Source organism: Salvia miltiorrhiza, chromosome 7 (assembly GCF_028751815.1).
Source record: "Salvia miltiorrhiza cultivar Shanhuang (shh) chromosome 7, IMPLAD_Smil_shh, whole genome shotgun sequence".
NCBI lineage: Eukaryota > Viridiplantae > Streptophyta > Magnoliopsida > Lamiales > Lamiaceae > Salvia > Salvia miltiorrhiza.
In genome coordinates, this window is record NC_080393.1 from 22,751,177 (window position 1) to 22,770,167 (window position 18,991).

At 39.1% G+C, this 18,991-nt stretch overlaps 1 protein-coding gene and 1 non-coding gene across 2 annotated transcripts; both read left to right on the forward strand.

Moving 5' to 3' along the window:
• Positions 1–8,761: 8,761 nt before the first annotated feature.
• On the forward strand, positions 8,762–8,868 carry LOC130996332 (small nucleolar RNA R71). Its single transcript, XR_009092516.1, has one exon. It is a non-coding gene; the product is annotated as a small nucleolar RNA R71 (small nucleolar RNA).
• Positions 8,869–15,828: 6,960 nt separating this feature from the next.
• LOC130993520 (dehydration-responsive element-binding protein 1B-like) lies at positions 15,829–16,976 on the forward strand. Its single transcript, XM_057918447.1, has one exon. The coding sequence runs from the start codon at positions 16,219–16,221 to the stop codon at positions 16,846–16,848; it is 630 nt and encodes a 209-aa protein (XP_057774430.1). The 5' UTR covers positions 15,829–16,218; the 3' UTR covers positions 16,849–16,976.
• The last annotated feature ends 2,015 nt before the right edge of the window (positions 16,977–18,991 follow it).

Here is an 18,991-nt window from a genome sequence, read left to right on the forward strand (position 1 = left end):
TATATATATATGCCCTATTCAATTATGATAGTAAATGATGATTTTATTAACATTAAATATTAATTTTTTTTATCAATATCAAAGAAATTAGACACATAAAGCATGTCATAATTTTTTTTTCTTAATAAGTCTTACTTTTTGTAAATGCAAATAATACTCCCTCCGTCCCACGAATCTTGACACGTTTGGTTTCGGCACGAGAATTAAGGAGTTGTAGATTAGTGTTTTAAATGTATAGTTAATAAAGTATAAAAGTGATAAAGTAGGAGAGAGGAGATAATAAAAGTGTAAAGTATGAGAGAGAAAGTAATAATTATTACCTTATTTGAAAATGTGTCAAGATTCGTGGGACGATCCAAAAAAGAAAACGTGTCAAGATTCGTGGGACGAATGGAGTATTATTTACGTAATATAATTAAATTGAGTCGGACACCCTAATAGAACATAGAGAGTGTGAATTTGTGAAACATATATATGTAGACATGCAGAATTTTAAAATTATATATATATATACAGTGGCGGATCCAGGGGGCTAGGGGGGGCTACAACCCCCCCAAATTTTGATTTTTTTTTTAAATATAGAAATTAAAAATAATAAACTAAATACTCTGTTAAGAAATACAAACGGGACAGACTGAAAGCTAGCACTAATAATAAACTAAATACTCTATTAATATTTTAGGTTGTTGATCTAACAATACAAGAGCTAAACACTCGGTTTTCCGAAGCTAGCACTAATTTGCTTAGATGCATGGCGTGTCTTGATCCGAGAAATAATTTCTCCCAATTCAACATTGATCAACTTTGGGCCAGGTGATTATTTATTATTTCCACAATTACTAGCTCGGGTTCGCCAAGTGTCTATTCATAGATTATTTGTAATGTAATAGACATGGTAATGAATGAAACTATTGTAGGTTTTTATTATTGTTGTTGATCTAATGACAAAAAAACAATTATTTATTAATTACTATATATTATATCCCAAAAAAAAAAATTCGGGGGCGAACCCCCGTGCAAGTTCAGTCCCCCCAAACAAAATTCCTGGATCCGCCCCTATATATATATATATATATATATATATATATATAAATAATTCTAATCCCTGATTAAAAGAGTCCTTTGGTCAACAATTAGTTGTCCCATTCAGGTAATTTGGTTGCAAGACCAAATCAAACGGAGCCCATCTGTAGAAGAATTCATGTGGCTCCCACTTTTGATGTTCCCTAATCTGGAAAACCAAACGCAAAAACGAGAATCGGTCAAGCCTGACCATGGCTTTATGTTTCACAATTTCAATATTCATGCCACAATAATTTTAGAGTAGCTTTCCTTTTCTTTTATTTTATAACACTCTGTTGCTAAAATTCGAATTTAAGATCTTTTTTTTATTTCATAAATATCCACTCCATATATATATATATATTTTTTCTTTTTAGAATCAAGTGAACTATTACACTCCATATATACTTAGGTCATTCACAAGTTGTCAAAAACTTATGTTTAAACGTACGCTATATTGACGGTAGTCAATGTTTATCAATCTTTAAATATAATTATCACTACTAATTTTTATTTAAACGTTATCAGTACAGTAATAATTAAAATTTAGTTATGACAGATGCATCAAAGGGCGTCTCTTCGAAAACTCACATTACGTGCAATAGATCATAAGTTATTTAAGAAAATATTCTGGTACATTAAACCAATAAAATATTAATAGAAGATAGAAATTTTTATAAATGCATAAATAGGTCAATATATATAGTACACATGTCTAGATACGATGTATTTGCATTTAACAGAACAATAAATCTATGCAGCCACATAGTGGCCACTCACACACTAGTATAATAAGGAAAATCTTGATTTATTTAATTTATTTTTTAAAATAAAAATAGGATTTGGTTATTTTACTATATTCTCTATATTGTACTTATTTATTTATTTTATTTTTTTGTATTTTTTTTAATTTATTTTTTAATAAAAATAAAAAAGTTACCAAAAAATTACAAAAAAATAATTACAATGTAGAGAATATAATAAAATAACTAAATCTTATTTTTATTTTAAAAAATAAATTAAATAAATTAAATTTTTTATTTAAATAAATTATGGGTGGTCATAATGTGATTGTTTAGCATTACTCTTAACAGAAACGACATATGTAAAGCCAGGGAGGAGGGTTTTAGAATGTGCACGTGGATCACACGTTTCCGTGGGGAAAACACCAGATTATCTGTCATCCGTGTATTAAACCCGGTCAAGCTGCCTTTCTTAATTTTTGTCCCTTTGCTAAAATTAGAATCAGATTGCCACCTGTCTACTTAACTACTATAACAGAATACCCAATAAAGATTCAAGGAGTCAAAAGTTTATCCACTAAAAATATCCTATTACTATTTTGTTTTGTTTTATTTTGGCTTCATTTATTTATGATGCTTTTATATAGCATATCCATATTATTTATTTTTTTCGACGAGTGTTGCAACGACTGTTTAGAAGTCGTTTACTACTTTAAGCTTTTTCGTAGTTCCAATTTGTCTGGCCTAGGTTGCATGTGACCAGTGGCGGATTCAGAATGAAAATTTGTTGAAATTAGTAGACACTTATGACTTAATTCTTTAATATTTTTACTTACTAAATTGGTATTGATTATTTCGATTAATGATATTGCGAGTGTAGAGAGAATGTATTTCGAATTGACTTATATCAAGAATAAATTGTGAAATATCATGAGTGATCCATTTTTAAATAGTTATTTGGTCATTTAATTAAGAGAGATGTTTTTCTAATTTTAATATTAAATATATTTATTTTTATATTTATGTAATTATTTGTCGCGCTCTCAAATATACATGCATGGATCTACCACAGCATGAGACTTCCTCTAATGTTCAATACTTATATTTATGTAATTATTTGTTGCTTCCTTTTCATCTGTTGAGTTTATTGTGGTCTGCTCTTGTTAAACTCTGGTCCTTCTATCTATGCTATTCTTGTGTGTTTTGTCTGTGTTTACCTTCCTCCTTTACATGTGTGTGTTCTGTTGTGTTTTGTTGTGTCTGTGAGTCTTCAATGATAACCTTTCAGGTTTGAGAATGTGGTGATTTCCCTTTGGGTTGGTCTCTAGTGTAGAGATTGAGTTAAATATGTATAATATTTCTCTCACCCTCTATTGTCTTGTCTTTGTGATAGGATGATAGTAAAAATGGCTGTGATGATAAGCTCAATTCAAAGGCAGGCTCTTCCCTGGTGACATAATGATCATTGTGCCAAAGGTGGAATGTGGAGAGTTGGCCCAATTCTCATTAACTCCTCTGGCCCAAATCACTTCCCCAGCCCATTTCCCAAACCCTAGCCCACTACCACACCTGATATACACCACCTCACTCAGCCCCCCTCTCATCCTCACTACCCTGCGCCGCTCTGATCTCTCTCCCCCGAAACCCTTCATCTCCCCCGACTTCTGGTCTGCTGATCCCTCGAGCTCTCCCCCCCCCCAATTAATGGCTGCCGCTCCTTGTGTTCCCAAAAACCTTTACTCCTCACCACTCCTTTTAATCCCCGCTGTAAGCCTTTCGATCGAAGTAAGTTTCTCACACCGTTTCTCTTGGAAGGCTCTGCTATTCCTTCTTGAAGTGTCGCCGGATTCATGTTCGTGGTTTCCTGATTGGTGACTGTGGGTGTGAACTTCACTTCGATTGAGTGCTTGTATCGCCGGAATCCTGACCATCAGACTTCTGTTTTGGTGATAAGCTGAGGGTGTGTGAGCCGCCGGAATCCTGACCATCGGATTCCTGATCTTGGTGGTTGTTGTTCGCTAATATTTTCACCACGCCGCAAGTATACGGGTAGTTGTAATATATGGAAGCAAGGTCGTATCCCACAAGGATTAGTAGTTCAATCTAGTGATTATCCTAATTCATTATGCTAGAGCTATTTAGACTAAACGAAGGAGTGATTGGTTTGATTATGTAACTAAATACTTAACAAGTGTAAAGACAAATAAAAACAAGTAAGCAAAGTAGATTAATAAGATGATTAAGGCGATTTAGGGACTAGGCATCGATGATTAAGCAAAAGACTTCAATTATAGCTCAATATTAATCTTGACAATCCTAATTATCTAGAGTGATCTCCCAACTAGTTCTAGCCCCCTCCCGGACGACTAGAGCGGTAGATTACGGGTCATAGTTGTCGTCCCCGGTCAACTTCTAACCTATAACTCCCAAAAGCACACAAAGATCGACATACTCTCACCCAACTCTCAACCTCCCGGTTATCGAATTGATATGTTTCAAACACCTTATCTATTGCAATTATCCTCTCCCGATTCAAAGTGCAAATTAGAAATGCATAGAATGTGGCCAACAATCCATACAAGAAATAAATCAAGGGTTTGAAAAGATAATGTGCAAATGAACAAACAAGATTTATATTGAGCATAAATAATCAATCCATTACAATAATCATCTAGCCTAATCCCCAAATCAAAGAGAAATTTAGCCTAACATGTTCAAACACAATAAATCAAAGTTAAAGGTGTACATAATGAAAGAGAGAGTAAGAAATGACAAATCCTATTTATGAGCTTCTTCTTCCTTCTCTTCTCTTCAATGGTCTTCAATGGTAGATGGGTGTGTTAAAGGAGGCTAGGGTTTAGTGTGTGGAGTGTTGGGGAAGATGAGTGATGGAGAAGAAGAATAATGAGAGAAAAAGGGGGAAAATGGGGTTTAAGGGCTGAAAAACGCGACTCCGCTCTTTTCCCGCGGTCATGGCCCGCGCCCGCGGCCGGCAAACGTGGGGGAGAGTCAGGGGACCCGCGGTCCCGCCCCGCGGCCGCGGGTGGTGACCGCGGGTGTCTCCTGAGTCGGGAACAGCTGACCCGCGGTCTTACCCCGCGGCCGCGGGTGGTGACCGCGGGGGTACTGGGCGTTTTGCACAGTCCGCTCGTTTTGCTCCGTTCTCCCTCGTCCAGGACTCGGATTTGGTCGCCGTTTGCGCTCACGGATTCCTCTCGAGACGTACTTCAATCTCATATCTTCAAAATCCTCCAATTAATCCTTGATTTTTCCTGAAATTACTCCAAAACTACACCAAGACATCAAATCTTCATAAAACTCAACATTATGGTACAAACACGCATTGGCAAACAAAACATGAAGGAAAATGACAACAAATCATGTGGAATTGAGGTACGAAAACCATGTTTGTCAAGCCCCCAAACTTAAAGCGTTGTTTGTCCCCAAACAACAAAGAGAAGAGAAATAAAAGATAACAAACATGTGAGAATGAATTGGTGTCATTTCAAGGGCTTCAACAATTTCAAAAATCTTTCAAAAGTGTATCACAAGTAGAAATGCATTCCAAGAAATCACAAGTGATGAAGAGTTCAATATTATGGCCTCCAAGCTTGAATCCTCACAAATGTGGATGTTTCAATGATGCACTCAACTCTCAAGTGTTTAGATTGGGCGTGTTTGCACTCAAATTGAAACAATGTATGCAATCTACCATAAGCTTGCCATTTATCCTAACTCTTTATACTTCAATGTGTTATAAATAATGATCAACAAGGGCTTTTCTTTAGGTTGCAATGAGGGCTCTTTGGTGAGGTGAGGTGTTTATAGGCAAAGTGACTCATATCCCATACAATTCCCAAATTGAATATGTCATATTCACCATTGTTCTTTTCTAATCAATCAACCAATATCCCCACTTTTCTTCCTTTTCACCCTATGAATACTTATCAAGACCATGATTCAAAAGGCAAATCACTCCCCTTTGTACTATTTTATTCACATGTCTCTTCATTTTTCTTTCTTTTTCTTTTTGAGCTTATAGGAGACTAGTGATTTTCACTCAATCGAAGTTTGACAAGCAATTTCAATCATTTTCCAACCATTTTCATCAAAGCAACCACTAACACTCTAAGTTCTACCCCTTTATCATTGGTTCATTAAAAGAAAGGCTACAAGGCACGAAAGGGGTAAACTAGGATCAAATGAGAATTTGGACACAATTTGAGTTAAGTGGCTAACAAAGATGGCCTTAAATCACTTCAATATTAACAACACATCTACTTTTATTTTCAAGAGAGGACTCATGGCAAGTTCTAGAGATCAACACACATGCTCAAATGATTTACACTCAAGAACAAAATGAGATTGTAAATGTATGACAATCAAATGCTCAATTCTTACAAGCTCATTTTCAAGTTCTTGGAGGCAAAACATTTAACTCACTTGTCACAAGTTCAAACTTTTCATGCATAATCCACAAGTGATACACACAATTTTTCCAAGAAACGATTTATATCATAAGCCCAATGACATTCAATCAACATCACAAAGTTTGATACAATTATCCCAAGCAAAACAAAAACAAAAATATCAACTTAACTAACTCTCAAGCTTTCATTTATTCAACAATAACAAAAACAAGACAATAAAACTAAAACAAACAAGAACAAGTAAAGCAAAAGATAGATGAGACACTAATCCATCTTTCCCCTCCCCCCAAACTTATTTCACACAAAGTGAAAATGAGTTTGGAAGAAAAGAGAAGGAGAAGTTGTCTCGGACTCACAAAAAAAACTAACATATATAAAAAAAAATAAACCATACAAAAATTAAAGGGTACCTTGTTGGGGTGCCTCCCAACTAGCGCTTAGTTTAACGTCATGAGCTAGACGTCTCCATGATGGTGTTATGGCTCGGGGGTGGTTCCAACGAACACTTCAACTTTTGGTTTCAAGGGCAAAAATGCCTTGATTCTTTCCTTCTCAACCACAAAGGTTCTTTCATCCTTCTTTCTCAATTCAATTGCTCCATTGTTGAAAACCTTGTTGATTTTGAAAGGACCCGTCCATTTTGATCTTGGCTTTTCCGGAGGTAGTGATTGACGGAAGGTGAGGAGAAGGACTTCATCATCGGGTGCAAACTCCCGTTTGTGCATCATCTCGTCATTAGCACTTGTTGTCCTCTCTTTGTAGAGGCTTGACTTCTCAAATGCGTGATACTCATCTAACTCTTTGAGTTGGAGTACACGGTCTTGCCCCATTGGATGTATCTCATTCTCACCAAAGAATGCATACTTCAAGTGTGTGGGGAGAAGCTTCAACTCCAAGCCTTGGGCTTCCTCCTCTTTCCTTTCTCCCTTCAATTTTTCTTTCATGTTGATGCAAGGTTCAATCACTTGCATCAATTTGCATTCCTCCACTCTCATTCTTTCTTCCCCATCTTTGTGCTTGGGAGCTTTGTGGATTGAGAAGGTAACACTCTCATCATTCACTCTCAATGTGAGCTTGCCCTTTGCAACATCAATTAGGGCCCTCCCCGTCGCCAAGAATGGACGTCCAAGGATCAAAGGTACATCCTTGTCCTCAACCATATCCAACACCACAAAATCCACCGGAAAAATGAATTTGTCAACCCTCACCAAGACATCCTCCACTATCCCTTTTGGATATGAAACGGAACGGTCCGCCATTTGCAAAGCAATCGTGGTTAGCTTAATGGTTCCTATTTCAAGCTTGTTGAAGATGGAGAGAGGCATCAAATTTATGCTTGCTCCCAAATCACACAAGGCCTTTCCAAAACGACCATTTCCAACATCACATGGGATAGTAAAGCTCCCGGGATCCTTGATCTTGATGGGTAGCTTCTTTTGAAGAATGGCACAACATTCTTCGGTGAGGTTGACCGTCTCAAATTCTTCTAATTTCTTCTTCTTGGATAGAACTTCCTTGAGAAATTTTGCATACTTGGGCATTTGTTGCAAAGCTTCAACAAGGGGGATGTTGATGTGTACCTTCCGAAAGATCTCAAGGAATTTAGAGAACTCACTCTCCACATTTTTCTTTTCAAGTCTTTGAGGGAATGGAATTGGTGGGCAATAAGGTGGTGGTGCCTTGTACACATCTTTCTCCTTCTCCTTATCGCCTTGCATTTTTGAGGAAATGTTCTCATCATTGTTCTTGACTTCCGGAGGTATCTTGGACTCTTCAAGTATCTTCCCACTTCTTATAGTGATAGCCTTGCAATATTCTTTTGGATTCACAACGGTGTTACTCGGAAATTGCCCCTTTTGATGTTGGTTGCTTAAGGATTCGGCAATTTGTCCCACTTTCATCTCAAGCATTTTCAATTGGGTTGCTTGAGCCTCTAACCTTTCATCGGTTCTCGTCATGTGGGCTTGAGTGGCCGTTATGAATTTCATTAAGATCTCTTCAAGGTTGAGCTTCTTCTCTTCCTTGATCATGCCATCACTCACCGCAAATCTGGGCGGTGGTTGCAAGAAGTTATTGGGATTACCATAGGAAAGATTCGGGTGACGATTTGCTTGAAACCCTTGATTGTATTGCCCTTGTCCTTGATAGCCACCTTGTTGTTGGGGCCGGAAGTTCCCATAGCCTCGGTTGTTGTTGTTGTTGATGTAGTTCACATCCTCAAAGCTAGTTTGTTCTTCAACCACGGGTTCTACTCTTGATATTGACATAGCATCAATCTTGCTATTCATAGCGGTCAATTGAGCCGTCAAAAGAGCTATTGGATCCGAGCTTGTTGTAGCCGCCACCTTCTTCAAAATAGTCCTCTCCCCCGGAAATTGGTAGCTATTTGCGGCTAAATTTTCAATGATGTGGGCGGCCTCCTCGTGGCTCTTCTCCAACAATGCTCCATTGGCCGATGCATTCATGTCTCTTTGCATCTCACCACTACACCCGGTATAGAATGAGCAAATAATGGTGTTTTGATCCAAACCATGGTTGGGACACTTCCTTATCATCTCTTTGAATCTATCCCAAGCTTCATAGAAGGTCTCTCCATCGAATTGATAAAATTGGACAATGTCCTTCTTCATCTTCATTGTCTTACTTGGAAGGGAAGAACTTGATAAGGAACTTTTGAGCCATTTTCTCCCATGTAGTGATGGAACCAATCTCCAAAGATTGATACCACGTCTTGGCTATGCCCCTTAGTGAGAAGGGAAAGAGTCGGAGTCGAATGGCATCCTCCGGGACTCCATTTATCTTGATAGTATCGCATATCTCCAAGAAATTGCCGAGATGTCCATTCGGGTCATCTTGAGAAAGACCGGCAAATTGATTTTGTTGCACCATGTTGATGAGACTCGCCTTGAGTTCAAAATTGTTGGCATTGATTCTTGGGGCATGCACTCCCCCTTGTTGGACCACGGGTTGGAACATATTGCTAATAGGTGGTGGTGGTGGTGCATTCCTTCGAGCCTCTTGCTCATTGATACGCCCTTGCATAGCCTCCAATTGTCTTTGGAGTTGGAGGATCAATTCTTGATTTTCCATCATGTTTCCCTCCATTTCTTTCTCTCTTCTTGCTCTTGCTTTGTTGTGTCGGCAAAATGCTTCAACCTCAAGGTTAATGGGTATAAGAGGTGCACCCTTAGACCTTGTGTTCATACACTACCTACCAACCAAAAAGAAACAAAGAGTCAAGACACAATCTTAAAATTGAAAATAAAAATAAAGCAAGTAAAATGTCCAAAGTAGTTAAGCACAATGATTCAAAATATCACAAGTAATCAAACTAAACTAATCCCCGGCAACGGCGCCAAAAACTTGTTCGCTAATATTTTCACCACGCCGCAAGTATACGGGTAGTTGTAATATATGGAAGCAAGGTCGTATCCCACAAGGATTAGTAGTTCAATCTAGTGATTATCCTAATTCATTATGCTAGAGCTATTTAGACTAAACGAAGGAGTGATTGGTTTGATTATGTAACTAAATACTTAACAAGTGTAAAGACAAATAAAAACAAGTAAGCAAAGTAGATTAATAAGATGATTAAGGCGATTTAGGGACTAGGCATCGATGATTAAGCAAAAGACTTCAATTATAGCTCAATATTAATCTTGACAATCCTAATTATCTAGAGTGATCTCCCAACTAGTTCTAGCCCCCTCCCGGACGACTAGAGCGGTAGATTACGGGTCATAGTTGTCGTCCCCGGTCAACTTCTAACCTATAACTCCTAAAAGCACACAAAGATCGACATACTCTCACCCAACTCTCAACCTCCCGGTTATCGAATTGATATGTTTCAAACACCTTATCTATTGCAATTATCCTCTCCCGATTCAAAGTGCAAATTAGAAATGCATAGAATGTGGCCAACAATCCATACAAGAAATAAATCAAGGGTTTGAAAAGATAATGTGCAAATGAACAAACAAGATTTATATTGAGCATAAATAATCAATCCATTACAATAATCATCTAGCCTAATCCCCAAATCAAAGAGAAATTTAGCCTAACATGTTCAAACACAATAAATCAAAGTTAAAGGTGTACATAATGAAAGAGAGAGTAAGAAATGACAAATCCTATTTATGAGCTTCTTCTTCCTTCTCTTCTCTTCAATGGTCTTCAATGGTAGATGGGTGTGTTAAAGGAGGCTAGGGTTTAGTGTGTGGAGTGTTGGGGAAGATGAGTGATGGAGAAGAAGAATAATGAGAGAAAAAGGGGGAAAATGGGGTTTAAGGGCTGAAAAACGCGACTCCGCTCTTTTCCCGCGGTCATGGCCCGCGCCCGCGGCCGGCAAACGTGGGGGAGAGTCAGGGGACCCGCGGTCCCGCCCCGCGGCCGCGGGTGGTGACCGCGGGTGTCTCCTGAGTCGGGAACAGCTGACCCGCGGTCTTACCCCGCGGCCGCGGGTGGTGACCGCGGGGTACTGGGCGTTTTGCACAGTCCGCTCGTTTTGCTCCGTTCTCCCTCGTCCGGACTCGGATTTGGTCGCCGTTTGCGCTCACGGATTCCTCTCGAGACGTACTTCAATCTCATATCTTCAAAATCCTCCAATTAATCCTTGATTTTTCCTGAAATTACTCCAAAACTACACCAAGACATCAAATCTTCATAAAACTCAACATTATGGTACAAACACGCATTGGCAAACAAAACATGAAGGAAAATGACAACAAATCATGTGGAATTGAGGTACGAAAACCATGTTTGTCAGTTGTGCATGCGAGATCTGTGCGCCGATTTGATTCTCCATCTCCCCTTTGCCGTGATTCATTGAGCTGCCGGAAGAAGCCTTTGCCTACTGTGGGAAAATCTGAGCCAAAGTGTCCAAGGACACCTTTTCCCACCTCTGACTTTCTTTTCTTCTTCCTGTTGTTCTCTGTTCTTCTTCCCTTTTACTTGCACTTCCTCTGATTTTGCAGGTTTAGGTGTAAAAAGAAGGAAGAGGAAGAAGCACGCAGTGAAGAGATTTGTTGTTGCTTGAGCAACGTGTGAAGGCGGCAGGACGGTCGGGAACCAAGTGGTGAACCCTCGGTTAGGCGAAGATACCCAACAGTGGTATCAGAGCCACGGTGACCTAGCCGGGGCACCCTCCAATCGCACCTCCTTCACCCCGCCGCCCTCTGGGCTGCGCCGATTCGCTCCCGACGAGCAAGGATTGTGGTAAGTCTGGACTTTCCCCTACCTGGGAATCCAGCTCTGGTAAATTGGCTTAAACACTGAAACTCCTAGATTATAGGGTTGGTGTTGCTGCTGTTGTTTGTGTTTCTTGCATGTGTTGTCTGCTGAAACTTTGGTATCTTGCGATCCTCCCCTTGTGCTTTCGCTTATTGTTCTTCTCTGAGGTTTTCTTGCTCTGGTGTTTTCCCTGAGTGTTCTCTGCTCATCTTCTTGTGAACCCTAGCATTCCAAGCTTGAGAGCCTTTGTGCTCGGACTTTCTTGCTTACAGTCCAGTTCGTCTGGATTCCCCTGTGGGTCTCCTCGTGCGAGTAGCCTGGATAGCAAGAGTAGTCAAGGGTTCACCGGCAGCCCTGAGCTGTTGTTTGCTTTTCTGCTCTGGAAAGTTTTTTCTCTGGCATCTTGTGTACCTAGTTGAGCTTTGCTCTGGGTTGTTGCTTGTTGACTATTGTTTGTTGGTGTCTGTGAGACTGCTGTCTTGAGTTTTGCTGATTGCAGCTGTTTGAGTCTTTTTGTCATCATGAACAACTGCTATAGGTTGTGGGGTAGGTCTATCCCTGGGTTTAAAACTTGCATCAGTAGGAATGTTGTCTTCAATGAACAAAGTTTTCCTTGCATACTTGAATCCTCACAATCTGCTGCTCCAAGTGAGGTGGAGAATCTGAATGTTGTTGATCAAAACAAGTACGAGTTTATGTTTCCTCCCCCCACTGTTCCTTTTGAGGTGGATCCTCAACCCAACATGCATGCTGAACCAGAAAACTTACTTGAGCCTATTATGAATAAACCTACTAATAATGAAACTTGGATACTTGTGGAACAGCCTACTGAATGTTCTGTTGTTGAGTCCAAATTGTTGTTTAAAGTCAAGTATGAAACTAATAATGTGAGATACAAAACTAGACTTGTTGCTAAGGACTTTACACAAAAAGTAGGCCTTGATTGCAATGTGGTTTCTGCTCCTGTTGTGAACTTTGATCTTGGTTAAAATTCTGTTTCTGTACTTGTGTGTGTGGCAAGTTCAGCCTCTGTGGCTGCTTGTCTCTTTTCTTTCCTTTTCTGTGTTGTTTGTTGAGCTTTGCTCTGGTCTCTGTGTTCTTGTTGCTTCCTCTTCATCTGTTGAGTTTATTGTGGTCTGCTCTTGTTAAACTCTGGTCCTTCTGTCTATGTTCTTCTTGTGTGTTTTGTCTGTGTTTACCTTCCTCCTTTACATGTGTGTGTTTAGTTGTGTTTTGTTGTGTCTGTGAGTCTTCAATGATAACCTTTCAGGTTTGAGAATGTGGTGATTTCCCTTTGGGTTGGTCTCTAGTGTAGAGATTGAGTTAAATATGTATAATATTTCTCTCACCATCTATTGTCTTGTCTTTGTGATAGGATGATAGTAAAAATGGCTGTGATGATAAGCTCAATTCAAAGGCAGGCTCTTCCCTGGTGACATAATGATCATTGTGCCAAAGGTGGAATGTGGAGAGTTGGCCCAATTCTCATTAACTCCTCTGGCCCAAATCACTTCCCCAGCCCATTTCCCAAACCCTAGCCCACTACCACACCTGATATACCCCACCTCACTCGGCCCCCCTCTCATCCTCACTACCCTGCGCCGCTCTGATCTCTCTCTCCCGAAACCCTTCATCTCTCCCGACTTCTGGTCTGCTGATCCCTCGAGCTCCCCCCCCCCAATTAATGGTTGCCGCTCCTTGTGTTCCCAAAAACCTTTACTCCTCACCACTCCTTGTAATCCCCGCTGTAAGCCTTTCGATCGAAGAAAGTTTCTCACACCGTTTCTCTTGGAAGGCTCTGCTATTCCTTCTTGAAGTGTCTCCGGATTCCTGTTCGTGGTTTCCTGATTGGTGGCTGTGGGTGTGAACTTCACTTCGATTGAGTGCTTGTATCGCCGGAATCCTGACCATCGGACTCCTATTTTGGTGATAAGCTGAGGGTGTGTGAGCCGCCGGAATCCTGACCATCGGATTCCTGATCTTGGTGGTTGTGCATGCGAGATCTGTGCGCCGATTTGATTCTCCATCTCTCATTTGTCGTGATTCATTGAGCTGCCGGAAGAAGCCTTTGCCTACTGTGGGAAAATCTGAGCCAAAGTGTCCAAGGACACCTTTTCCCACCTCTGACTTTCTTTTCTTCTTCCTGTTGTTCTCTGTTCTTTTTCCCTTTTACTTGCACTTCCTCTGATTTTGCAGGTTTAGGTGTAAAAAGAAGGAAGAGGAAGAAGCACGCAGTGAAGAGATTTGTTGTTGCTTGAGCAACGTGTGAAGGCGGCAGGACGATCGGGAACCAAGTGGTGAACCCTCGGTTAGGCGAAGATACCCAACAAAAAGTGATCTGTAATTTATTTTGGGTTGTCCCATTATAAGTGGTATATTTCCATAAATGGCAAAGTTTAACCCTTTAAAAAAGTGTGGACCCTACCACTTTTAACACATTTACACCTTCTTCTTAATTTCCATGCTAAAAAGTTTTGAGGCACTTATAGTGGGACGGAGGAAGCAGTGTATTTTTAACCCACGTTTCAAAAAGTAACGGCGATAAGCCGCTGACACGCCCGACTCTCCCTTCTCTCTCTCGGCGGCATCACCGCCTCATCTCCTTTACCCCTCTGACTTAGATCGGCGACGGTGAGAGCCTCCGCCGTCTGAGCCCTAGCCCCAATCACGGCTCCCACAGAATCCGCCGCCGCCAGCCACGCCGCCTCCCCCTCCTGACTCCTACCGACGACACTAGCGCCGCCGTCCTCACTCTCCTCTCCCCCAGATCTGACAAAATCTCTCTCTCTCTCTCTCTTTTTCCAACAAACTTCGGCGGACGACAGCAGCCCTCCTCCGGCCGCCGCGACCGCTCGTTCTCCCCTTCAAATCTTCAACCGACAGCAGCAGAGTCGCGGCCGCCGCCGTCCGTCTGCCTTGGTAAAAACCCTATATTTCTTTAGTTTCTAATTCCTTTCATTTCGTTCCCCTTTTTGTTTAAAAACTGAAATTCTCTTCTCATTTCCCTCTTTGGCAGATCGGAAACCACCGCGGTTCCGCTGCCGCCATCATCGCCGAACCCGACCCAGACTCCCAGAATACAAATCTCAGCCCAAAAGTAAAAGTATCAAGATTCAAATGTTGGATGAAATTTGCGACGTTGGATGAAATTTGTTTGAATGTAATATTGGATTAATAATGTTTGAATGAATGTATGGATTTTTAGTATTAATATATGTATTTTTAGTTTTCTATTATGAGTTTTTAGTATTGGTAAATATATATTTAAAAAATCAGAAAATATAAATAAATTACAAAAAAAATATTTTAAAAACCATTGTCTATATTGGAATAGACAACGGTTTTTTGAACGTTGTCTATCAGAGAATAGACAATGGGTTTTCGGCCGTTGTCTATTAGAGAATAGACAACGCGCAGAAAACCATTGTCTATGACCGCCCTCCAATAGACAATACTCTCATTTACAACAGTTATTTTTTAATAGACAACGGTTTTTGTCCGTTGTCTATTGGCGTTTTTCTTGTAGTGAGTTATATATTGATATTTGTCCCCATATTCATATGAGCAATAATTTTTGTGTCCGTCTCATATTTTATGGATACTTAAGTACTCATATCTATCTGTAATTTAACTAACTGAGAAAATATTATATATATGATGAAATTGAGGCTTAATATAAAAGAAAAAGAAAAAATAGCATGCCTTGAAAGCACAAGAACGCAAACTAAGGACATGAAACTCGAAAAGTGATCGTTAAACATAAAGAAACCTAATCAAAGGCTCTAGCAAACACAGAGAAAATATTATTTATATGTATTGAAAAAAATCAAACTAAAATAAAAAATTCACAATTCAATTATAACATTATCCATAATGGCCTTACAAGCTATAAACATAACCAACACTCATTTTTTTTTTTTCTCAAAAAAAGCTCACTTAAAAAAAATTATTACTCCCTTCGTCCATGAAAATTATATTAGTATGTTTTGAAGGACACGATTATTAATAAATGATTGATAGATATGTATAAAGTGAAGAAAGAGACCTATTAAAGTTGAAAGGGGAAAGAGACCCACTAAATTGATGTGTTAAGTGACAGAAATTTTTGAAAATATTGGATGTGAATGGAATTTAAAATATATATAATGAGCGGAGTTTTTTTTTGTGGGAATTATAATGGGTAACTTTTTAATAGAAATATAATAATATTTGTGAATGAATAAAAATAATAATAAGAGTATAATTTCATGAACGGAAATTAGTATCTATAATTCAAATGTAAAATATCTGCAAATTCAATTGTGAAGTGGAGTAAGTTTTAGTGAAGAGAACGGATAGGAAGAAACGAGATACCAAGTGAGAACGGGACACTAAATAGGAAATTTCTGATGCAGTGCCTTTTTTGCTTTCCAGAAAATTAACGTCACAGTCCCAACTAGTCACTATTCCTACTCATGACCAAATCGCTACACGTGCACAAAAAGAAGTAGTTTGAATTTTGATGAGCTGCTATCTAGAAAACAGCTGCCCTTTTACTATCTTCTTCTTCTCTTCTTCCTCTACAAACCGTGGGGCGCCAGCCTGGCATCTTTAGACAACTTCCACACACCCATATATATAAATTTCACTCATTCCCCCAAAACTGAAACAACTGAAAACACACTCTCTTCCCACTTTACACTTCAAACCTCAAACCCGACCACTTTTTAGTAGAGATTGACCAAACCTTAAATTTTTCGAAAAGACAAACTTCGATGGATATGTTGGGGAACTACTACTCAGACCCTTTTCCCGGCGTCCAAGAGTTCCACTCGCTGTCGCCGTCATCTTCCCAAGTAGTGGTCGAATCATCATCCGATCAAGTGAATCTAGCTTCCAACAGCCCCAAGAAGCGGGCCGGGCGGAAGAAGTTCCGCGAGACGCGCCACCCTGTCTACCGCGGCGTGCGGCGGCGGGATTCCGGCAAGTGGGTTTGCGAGGTGAGAGAGCCCAACAAGAAATCAAGAATCTGGCTCGGGACTTTCACCACCGCGGAAATGGCTGCGCGTGCTCATGATGTTGCGGCGCTTGCGTTGAGAGGGCCATCGGCTTGCCTAAATTTCGCGGACTCGACATGGCGGCTGCCGGTTCCGACGTCGTCAACTGCTCAGGACATTCGGAAGGCCGCGGCGGAGGCAGCCGAGGCGTTCCGTCCTCAGCCAGAAGAGGCGGCCTCAGCGAATGCGGCGTCGACGGAGCATTCTTTGTTTATGGATGAGGAAGCTCTGTTTGGGATGCAAGGGTTGCTGTCGGATATGGCTGAAGGGTTGATGCTGCCGCCACCTCTCTACATTGATGACGTGGAAATGGATGCTGATATGCCACTATGGAGTTATTCTTTCTAATAATAACATATTTTTTGGTAGATACTAGATATGATGTAAACATTAGAGTTATCGTACTCCACATTTTTTTGGCAAGTACGAATGTAAGGAAAGAGGTATACAAATATGGAATCATTTGTTTCTGATTAGCACCATATAAAGCAATAAACAACAATATAAGGTTATTTCTTTTATCTATTAATTAAAATTATATAACAAAATATATTAAAAGCACCACAATAATTTACAACATTACATGGCATCTCCTCTGTTCTCTAATTTTAACTAACTTAAATCTTCTATTCCACATTAACTTACATATTAAAATTCAACAATTATAATTTAAGTAAAAGTTCAATCCTCATTCATCATTAGTCCATCGTTATTTTCATGTCGATCTTCTATTAAAACTTATAAACAAAAAGATACTTATAAGATCTATTTTAGGTAAGTGTATAGATTCTCACGTTGAATTTATATTACACTCTACAATTCAAAATCTAATTAAAATTATTATTAAACTTCACCATTTGAAAATCTAATTAAAATGATACTTAGATGTATTTGAAATAAATAAGTTCATCAACTAAATTTTGTATTAAAATGGATATTTACTTAGATGAATTAAAAATAAATAGATTCTTCAATTTAATTTGATCATATAAAATAATTTAAAATAAATAATCATTTTCGCATTGATCTTTTACTAAACTACAGTGCTTCACCATGGAAAAACAATATATCATCATCTATTAAAAATATATAATAAAACATATTAGAAGCACCATAATAATCCAAAATCTTATGTGGCATATCCTTCATTCACCATTTTTAACTATCTTATTTTTTTGATGAAAATACGAAATATTTTAAATAAATGAGAAAAACAAAAAATTACAAACTAACTCCCTGTGCATACCCAAAAGGGAAAACATCCACTTTCACCGTAAGGAAGGTGAAGGCAGGGGAGGCATATCCTTCATTCACCATTATTAACTATCTTATATTTGTGCTTAGCACGCTTACCAGCAAACCTAGCACCCTGGTTTTTTGAAGATTGCATGACTCATTTCCCTTTCGTCTAAGGAATTTCACATTGATTGGCAACAACCATCTCTGTCTGTAGAGCTGATGGTGGAACACTACGAGGTGGGATGGTATATATGAATGTGTGGCATAGTCGCCACCGATGTCATGGGGGAGACCATAAACAATTGTAATATACTTGCTCCGTCCACCAAATGAGAATCCATTTGGATGTGACACGAGTTTTAAGAAATTGATTAAGTGTATGTGAGTGGAATGAGGAATCCACTTTTATTGTGAGTGAGTTGTGTGGGGTACACTTACCAAAAAAGGAAATGAGTACTCATTTAATAGACGAACCAAAAAGAAACTATATATGGGTACTCATTTCGTGGACGGAGAGAGTACTAAACATCGACTCTAGAATTTGGATAGTGACAATTCTCGGAGATGTGGGAATGAGGGACAAAGATTCAGTGCTCGTGGGCATCAAATTAGTGGCTGCAGTAGTTGCTGAGCTGTTAACGATGCACTGATTCATATTGTCATTCTCAGTGGTCCTTCCCGGTTCTTTCTCAAACTCAGAATTGAGATTCATGTTCGGAATGTTCTCCATCTTTCCTAGTTAACTAGATCTTAGAGGTGTTCGTGGTTTTGGTTCAAACCGGACCGGAACCGCTTGTTCCACGATTCTAAAAATTGAAACCGGAATCAGACCGCGAAGAAAGTTATACGATTCCGATTCGAACCATGAACCGACGGTTTTGGACCGGTTCACAGTTCCGAACCGTGAAACTATTTTTTTAATTATTTATTTTTATATTATATTTTAATGTGTTGGTTTGAAATTTATAAAATGTATACAATGTTGAACTATTTATTTAGGTTGTAAATGATTGAAATTTAGTATGAATTAGATATGGGAATGTGAATTGGCCATTTTAATAAGGTTGTAGTTTACTATAAAATCGATGTGGGAGTAATAGTTTGAGATGAATAAAAATGAAAAATATAAGAAATGCACATGGAATTATGATTTTTCAATGCACATGATTCCCAAATCGAATTTATACTAAACTTCAACCATTTGCAACCTAAATAAAAGAGTCAATGCTCATTCCCACATCTAATCTAATTA

Bases quoted from the DNA above. Each gene is read 5' to 3' on its own strand.
- LOC130993520 (XM_057918447.1), top strand. From the start codon at position 16,219: ATGGATATGTTGGGGAACTACTACTCAGACCCTTTTCCCGGCGTCCAA.